The sequence below is a fragment of the Notothenia rossii genome (genome assembly GCF_949606895.1).
Source record: "Notothenia rossii genome assembly, chromosome: 3".
Classification (NCBI taxonomy): Eukaryota; Metazoa; Chordata; class Actinopteri; order Perciformes; family Nototheniidae; genus Notothenia; species Notothenia rossii.
Window position 1 is genome coordinate 67165000 of NC_136901.1, and position 8744 is coordinate 67173743.

At 42.4% G+C, this 8744-nt stretch overlaps 1 protein-coding gene across 1 annotated transcript; it reads right to left on the bottom strand.

The window, feature by feature from the left end:
• Positions 1 to 1896: 1896 nt before the first annotated feature.
• On the bottom strand, positions 1897 to 4118 carry LOC307033338 (general transcription factor II-I repeat domain-containing protein 2-like). Its single transcript, XM_079671771.1, has 2 exons — positions 2572 to 4118; positions 1897 to 2453 (listed from the first exon to the last, which is right to left on the bottom strand). Exon 1 carries the CDS (start codon positions 3777 to 3779, stop codon positions 2664 to 2666), a length of 1116 nt encoding a protein of 371 aa, XP_079527897.1. The 5' UTR covers positions 3780 to 4118; the 3' UTR covers positions 1897 to 2453; positions 2572 to 2663.
• Between the last annotated feature and the right edge of the window lie 4626 nt (positions 4119 to 8744).

Sequence of the window (8744 nt, forward strand, 5' to 3'; positions counted from 1 at the left end):
GAAGTCTCATATATGAGCTATCATCCCTGTTTTTAGATGAGAATAAAACAAAAACCGTCCAGTATCATAGATCCATCTCACTCCATGGTAATAGACGGACACCCCATGTAGTCACTCAGGAAAAATCAGGACATTCTGATGCACAGTTTCAAAATAAAAGACCTTTGAAGCCTCATATATGAGCTATCATCCCTGTTATTAGATGAAAATAAAACAAAGACTGTCCAGTATCATAGATCCATCTTACTCCAGGGTGATAGCAGGACACCCCATGTAGTCACTCAGAAAGAATCAGGACATTCTGATGTACAGTTTCAAAATAAAAGACCTTTTGAAGTCTCATATATGAGCTATCATCCCTGTTTTTAGATGAGAATAAAACAAAAACCGTCCAGTATCATAGATCCATCTCACTCCATGGTAATAGACGGACACCCCATGTAGTCACTCAGGAAAAATCAGGACATTCTGATGCACAGTTTCAAAATAAAAGACCTTTGAAGCCTCATATATGAGCTATCATCCCTGTTTTTAGATGAAAATAAAACAAAGACTGTCCAGTATCATAGATCCATCTCACTCCAGGGTGATAGCAGGACACCCCATGTAGTCACTCAGAAAAAATCAGGACATTCTGATGTAGAGTTTCAAAATAAAAGACCTTTGAAGTCTCATATATGAGCTATCATCACTGTCCCCAAAGGTCTTTTATTTTGAAACTGTACATCAGAATGTCCTGATTTTTTCTGAGTGACTACATGGGGTGTCCTGCTATCACCCTGGAGTGAGATGGATCTATGATACTGGACAGTTTTTGTTTTATTCTCATCTAAAAACAGGGATGATAGCTCATATATGAGACTTCAAAGGTCTTTTATTTTGAAACTGTACATCAGAATGTCCTGATTTTTTCTGAGTGACTAGATGGGGTGTCCTGCTATCAACCTGGAGTGAGATGGATCTATGATAGTGGACAGTTTTTGTTTTATTCTCATCTAAAAACATGGATGATAACTCATACAATAGAGATTTCAAAGGTCTTTTATTTTGAAACTCTACATCAGAATGTCCTGATTTTTTCTGAGTGACTAGATGGGATGTCCTGCTATCACACTGAAGTGAAATGAGTCTTTGATACTGGACAGTTTTTGTTTTATTCTCATCTAAACACAGAGGGAGGATTCTTTTTTTTTACTCAACCGTAATGCATAGGATATTCACGCACCGCAATATCACGTGAGGGCTGGCTTGACTAGGTTTTTCCGAGTGGAGGCTGGCTTGACCGCAATCTAAACTAGAGAGACAATCGCTGTCAAGGGGGCTACAACTACAACAAGATGAACATATTTGACCGTGATTTAATTGTAATACACGTTTCAAAATGATGCCGAAGTAACAACATACTGATACCGGATAGTAAAAACCATGAATTAAGGCTTTGACCAGTCTGCAGACAGACGGCAGGCGAAAAACCTTTTAAAATGCGTGTTTTCTAATGGAGATTTGGCTAAGCTAACGTTGTAAATGCTCCGACCGTCCACACTCACAACAACGGCCTATACAGACATAAATAAACCAGCGACTGTATTCGCCATGACACAGACAGTATGTGGTTTGTACTTGTTTAACTTTTGTCTAGTTTCTGAACAGATATGAAGAGCTTGGAGCTCTGAGTGCGAGCTAACAGCTGTGTTGTTTTTCTGGGGAGCTCATTGAAGATGACGTCACGGCTCCGCCTACACTGCGTTACTATAGATCAGGGGTCCCCAAACTTTTTCCAGTGAGGGCCACATAACTTTTCCCTTCTCTGATGGGGGGCCGGGTCAGTTTGTAACAGAAAAAGTGTGACGATCGCAGTGGTGCCTAAATGTAAGAATTGATTGTTTTCCAAAAAGCCACACATAAGCAAATATGAATAACCCTTTCTGAGATCAAATAACCCCCTCTGTGTTCTTCACAGAAAAATTTAACTCAGGAAATATATAATAACACTATTTATGAAATCAATAAAAATCAAATAACCCTCTCTGGGTTCTTCACAGAAAAAAAGTCAGGAAATATGTAATAACAGTATTATGAAATCAATAATACCCAAATAACCCTCTCTGGGTTCTTCACAGAAAAAGAGTCAGGAAATATGTAATAACAGTATTATGAATACCCAAATAACCCTCTCTGGGTTCTTCACAGAAAAAAAGTCAGGAAATATGTAATAACAGTATTATGAATACCCAAATAACCCTCTCTGGGTTCTTCACAGAAACAATGCTTCTATTGTGCTGTGCACAATCTTGGTAAAAGTTCAGCTTCAGTTGTCACAGCAAAATCTCTTAAATGACTCATATGAGCAGTCTCTCAAAGTTCTTGTGTTCTTTCCTTATAGTCCAGTTGTGTAAGTTCCAGTATTATAGCCTAGTAGACACCAGTGTTTGCTCTCTCTCATCAACTTCCCCCTGAAAAACACAAAGCAAGCAGGCTGAGAAACCAAACTAAGTGATACAGCACCTACACAGCACAATACATTTCAATACAAGTATGGTTGTGGAGATGGATTTTTTATAGTGAGCTTACCTATGTACTGTATGTTCATCAGTGTGAACTGTGGGCCTGCATCTGGCTGGTGAGAAGTTCAATGTCAGGTTCCATTCTAGTCACAGCCAGTCTCAAACACTGATGCAGATGTTCAATCTTGATCTCCTCTGAGTTTTCAGGTGTTTCATGCGTGAAAAGGTTTGCTCGCAGATATACGTGCTGCCAAAAACTGTGGACATCTTCATTGCGTGTTTTTTTATGTTAGGGTACGTGTCTTGAGGGAGGGCGGCATAGAAGTCAATGAGACTGGTGGGCTTGAATGAGTCTTTCAGAACATCACAGCTCTGTAACTCGGCCAGCTCAAACTGATAAGAAGGCTGGGCTTCATCGATGTCGGCAACAAAGGGGTTCTGGAAAAGACGGATTTCTTTTGCATGAACATGTAGTTCACGGAATCGCACACCGAACTCCGCCTTCAGCATTTCTAGTGCTTCCACACGCTTTTCAGCTGGGAACGGGACCGCTGGTTTCTCTGCAGAAAGCTTTTGGGTAGCAGGGAGATGGGTGAAGTTGTGCTTTTTCACTTGCTCCAAAAGCAGCGCTTGTTTCACCTCAAATGCTTTTATGTGGGAATACATGTCGCAAATGAGTTTCCCCTGGCCTTGTAGCTGCAAGTTAAGGCCGTTCAGCAGTTCTGTCACGTCTGTAAAAAATGCGAGGTGCCATTTCCATTCTGGGTCGATCAGCTCTGGGACCGTTTTGCCTTTTGAATGAAGAAATGCGTTAATTTCAGGTAGCAGCTCGTAAAAACGCCTCAAAACTCTGCCGCGGCTCAGCCATCGGATCTCTGTGTAGTATAATACATCTCCGTGCACAGACTCCAGGTCAGACAGGAATTGTTGGAACTGCCTGTGTTTAAGTCCATTTGCTCTGATGAAGTTTATGCATGATACCACCACCTTCATGACAGAATCCCACTTCAACACTTTGCAGCACAGTGCTTGCTGGTGAATTAGGCAGTGCACTTGTAGCGGGGCGGTGAGACCCCGCTCTTCCATCTCCCGGTTCATGCGTCCTATCAGACCCCGAGTCGCGCCCACCATACTCGGAGCCCCGTCAGTCGTGATGCTGGCAAGCTTTGCCCAGTCCAGATCCAACTCTTCGATGGTTTGACATACTTTGCCGAAAATATCCTCCCCCGTCGTAGTGCCTTTCAGACTTTGGAGGGCTGCCAGCTCCTCGCACATGTCAAAATGTGCGCTAACTCCACGAATAAAAATAAGAAGCTGCGCTGTGTCTTGCACGTCCGTGCTCTCATCAAGTGCTAATGAAAAAAAGTCCAATTCTTTTGTCTTCTGCTGCAGCTGGGCATATACATTACCCCCAATTTCTTCAACGCGTCTGGTGATTGTACTCGAAGACAGACTCACGGCATTAAAAACATCTTTCTTCTCGGGACACACCTCCTCCACGACAATATTCAGACATTTCTTGACAAACTCTCCCTCAGTGAAAGGTTTACCGCAGCTTGCTATCAGTTGAGCAACACGGAGGCTGGCACGAACAGATGAATGGTTCAGCTGAGTTTGGCGTAGGCTACAAATGTAGTCTGCTGAGCTAACAGTCCACTTTTTAGCTTTGCTAGTTTGTCTGCTCGCATTTGGCCTCGCAAGCTATCATACTTGTCTTTGTGATGGGATTCATAATGTCGGCGCAGATTGTATTCTTTGAATACCGCCACGGCCTCTTGACAGATGAGACAAACAGCCTTTTCTTTGCATTGAACAAAAAAATAATCGTGTGTCCACTGCAGGTTAAATACCCTGCATTCTGAATCAATTTTTCTCTTACCTAACCTTTTTGCCATTATTCCGTTCTGGGGGGGGGGGGGGGGGGGGGGGTAGGTTCACGTTTTATGATTAGGGCAAAGACAGTGAGGTCGTTAGCAACATCTTTTTAGCGTCATAATTCAATTCAAATGAGCTTTATTGACATGAGGAAACATTTCAGGGATTCAGTCGGGGAGGCTCACTTCACCCAGTTCTATGCGTGCATTGGTCTCGATCGCGTGGCCCGACTGAAAAAATAATAATGCGGGGGGGGGGGGAGGGGGGGAGGTAATGCGTCTCTGATATTGGAAATTGTTCAAGGGGCCGGGTCAAATGTGGAGGCGGGCCGTATCCGGCCCGCGGGCCGTAGTTTGGGGACCACTGCATAGATACTACCCCAGTTCCTCACGAGTCTAAAAAACAACTCACGTCAACGCACGTAAGCAACGTGGGCGCCGAGTGAGCGCCCTCGTGACCAAAATATTTGACGGCGCTGATTGGCTGAAATTATGTTTCGGCGGCACAGTTTACTATTGAGACTTTTGCAACGTGCTGGTTGCTGCTGTTTGGCTCGGGGGCAGCGCCCCGTAATGATAAAATAATGCCAAGGGCAAGGCCAGGCAGAAAACATGTGACTTATCAGTAACTTTAGACATCGTAACACAATTTTAAACAAGATTGTATTGTAGATTATACATTTTACTGATACCAATTGTATGATAATTACCTTGTTCATTAAAAATAAAAAATATAAAATATATATTTTTTAAAATATATATATTTTTTAATATATATATTTTTATTTAATTTTAATTTTAATTAATTTTTTTCTATGTGGGAAGAGATGGGGCGGCGCCCCTAGCGCCCCTATGGGCCGGCCGCCACTGCATATTACTTATTACTGTCTTTTGAAAGTAATAAGTTACATTACAATATTACTGTCTCTGAAATGTAATGAGTTACACTACTTTTGAGTTACTTTCACCAAAATAACCGCAAAAGAATTGCTAGGTATTTTAAATGCTAAAATGTAGTTTAGTGCAGCTCATTATACATCCAGTGAAGGGCAATGTGGTATGGCATAACAACTGTGTAGGCTCTTAAGGCTACTAACAACTTACAAACTTACTTAAAGCAGACAAAGGATCAAAGTCTGGTCAATTATAGTAGAGATACTGTAAATATTTATAAGTCTAGGCCTATATATTAAATACAATAGAGCTAGAGCTCACTATAATGAAATCTATAACACTATGAAATGACAAGGTGTGCAATATATTTGTCTTTGTGATACTTTCTTTTCTTTTATTCAAGTTCCATGCTCAAGAAGTTTGAATGTATTGAGTGGATATAGAAGAAGCTTTATCAAAAATACGAAAAGGATTAGGCCTCAAGGAATAGCTTACGGCTCAGCCATTTTCAGTCCAACACTATTAACATGTAAGCCAAACATTGCTTAAGATTGCTTCTAAATGCAACGTAGGCCAAAAATAGGATCCTTGCTATTTGCCAAACAACGCCTAGAACATAGGCTACCAAACAAAGTCTGGTCAAATCTAAATACAAAAAAAGGCCTCAAATGAAGCTCCACTATATTTAACACACACATTGGGATATTGAAAATAAAAAAACTAAACAGGAAACCTGTTACTGCCAAAAAAGAGGTAGAATACAGCCAATTAAGGCTCGTTAAATACATTTAAGTATGAAAGCCCTTAAAGCCTTGACCTATAGCCTACTTATTGTGGGGGGCTGGCATATTCCACTACCGCCTTGACTGAAATGGCGGTTGAGGCGCATCAGGAGAAGTCGTTGAAAGCGTCCATCACCGAGACGGTTGCGTTTTGGGGTGAGCACAAGATTTCCAAGACTGAAAAGTCTTTCTACTGGTGCACTAGATGGCGTTGGGGCATTACAGCGGAGTGCGATTTTTTTTATTCTTGGAAACTGGTGCAGATCGTAGGGGCAGAATTGAAATAAGACATTACCTCTGTTTCCACAGACATGGGCGCATGAGCTGTGGTAACGGGCTGTAAGTCAAAGGCAAAAAAATCCTCCTCGCTGGAGGCAACAGCAGCAGGTTGAGGGACATCGGGCATGAGGGCTGCAGGCTCTTGTGTTGTTAGGCAACAACACTCTAACATGAGGAGTATCTTGATATGGTCTCTGGCTTCTTCTTTTACCCAACGCAGCTTAAACTTGGGCAGTGAGACAGCGGCAAGCAGCGCTTCCTTGGAGTCAATTATTGCGGCAAATCGAGTTTTGATCACTCCCATAATAACTTCAGGCAGCCCAGTGGTCATTGCTGATAGGCCAGTTTTCATTGCTAAGATTTTTCCCATGAGAACTTCTAGTGTTGGTTGAAACGTTCCATAAAAACAAGTTTCCCCACCCTGTAAGATGTCCAGTGCAACTGTGAAAGGTTTCATAATGGAACAGTATTCTTTGAGAAACTGGTATTCCCTGTCGTCAGTGGCGGCGCCAGGGTATGGCTGGGGTAGGCTACAGCCATACCAAGAAATGGCTTAGCCCTACCTTAGCCCGACCATGAACAATTATGTTAAAGTAAGCATGTTGAGAACACGGATTGCGAAAATCTACCGGTCGTGTCCACAACACACAAACTGATCCTGCTGTAACAACAAGTGCACGTTACTGACGCAATATGGTTGAGACCATTCGGGCTTATGCTAAAGGGGTGTAAGGAATATTGTAAGTAGTGGGGGAGTTTTACACACTTAAGGCCCATAGACACGGCGGCGTGCATTGCCGCTTCAACACTTCTGCCCATTCACTTTTAATGGGGTGACGTCACGATTCGCCGAACTGCATTCTGGGAACAAAGCGTAGCTCCTCTCGCGGTGCTCGCTGCAAAAGTAGAGCAATGTTCTACTTTTGACGCCTCGACGGAGACGTCGGCCAATCGAATCATATGCCAGTCCAAGCTCTAGCCCAGGGGTGGCCAACCAGTCAGAGGTTAAGAGCCACATTTGTTTTATGTTACTGCAAAGAGACACATCAAACACACAGTCACTGATACCGCTTGTTTCAGTTTTTTGTTTTCTGGAGACAAGATTTCAACACGTCACTGATGCATTTTTGTGGCATTGGGATATATATTTTTTAAATCCTCTGGAGCAGAGAGAGGAGCTGTGGATTATTGTTATTGATTAATGCCTCAGTATTTCTTAGGGTCAAAAACACTAAACTCACAACTTAAAATGAAAGCGTTTAGTTTATTTAATAAAAGAGCACATGTTCAATGTGAAAAGTGACAGTAGTTATATTATTTGCAATTTAGTGCTATATATATTTATTTAAAAAAAAAAATTATATATATGTTTTAAACACCTTGAATTTCAGGGGGGGCGCGGGGCTCTGTTGGCGCCCCTCCAAGACAATGGTAGGGGAAACACTGGATAGTGTTTAATCAACAAGGGTGATTGGTTCTCTGCATCCAGGTATTATTGTGATTGGCTCTTGGGCCACAACAAAATTAGACATGCTGTCATCCTCTCATACTGACACCTGACACCACACATACACACGTAGGGAGAGCCGGGACGAAAGTAACACGGGACGAAAGTAACGGACCGATTTTATCCAAGCCCAAACAACTTTGACCGGCCGAACTACGTCAGAATGGTCAGCATTCAATACTTAACAGACCTACTAAATATCAGGTTTAACTGTCAGGAGTAGTGTTGTCACGATACCAACATTTTGGTTTCGATACCGATACCAAGTCAAGAATTAAGATTCCGATTATTTTTCGATACTTTTCTTAAAAAAAGGGAAACAGTCTTAAATGTAATTAGTGTGCTTTATTTCACACCATAACCATAACACACACTTTTAAACAATGAGAACCATAAATAAAATAAATGACAAGAATTCGTATTCAATAAAATGAATACATTTCTTACAGACAGGCCTCGTGGTGTCCGTAGGCTTCCCCTCACTGTCAGAGATATAGCTAAAATACATCAAAATTTCGCTTCTGGCGTCTTTTTTGTCAACAAGCCGAGGCGCAGCGGCAGTTGCACTCCCACTTGCAGCCATGCTTCTCGTTTTCTCACATGCTCTGGCAGCTAGCGCGTGCACGAGAGAGGGGAGGCACTTGAGCGTGCTTGAGAGGGGCAGGACTGCAGGCACGGCTGCAGTGCAGGGATTGGAAGCAGAGCGCTGAACACACACGGCTCTTATTAAAACGGCGCATTCTCACCGGAGTACTTTCCCCCGTCATTCTTAAAGTACCGATACTAATGAAACGGAGGAATCGTAACGTTTTTAACGGCAGGGTATCGCGGTATAACTTTCAAGTATGGGTACACCGTGCAACACTAGTCAGGAGTCAGTGTCTCTCCCCCAAACTCACACATA

Excerpts from the sequence above, each read along its gene's own strand:
- LOC307033338 (XM_079671771.1), bottom strand. The coding sequence starts at position 3,779 with ATGTGCGAGGAGCTGGCAGCCCTCCAAAGTCTGAAAGGCACTACGACG.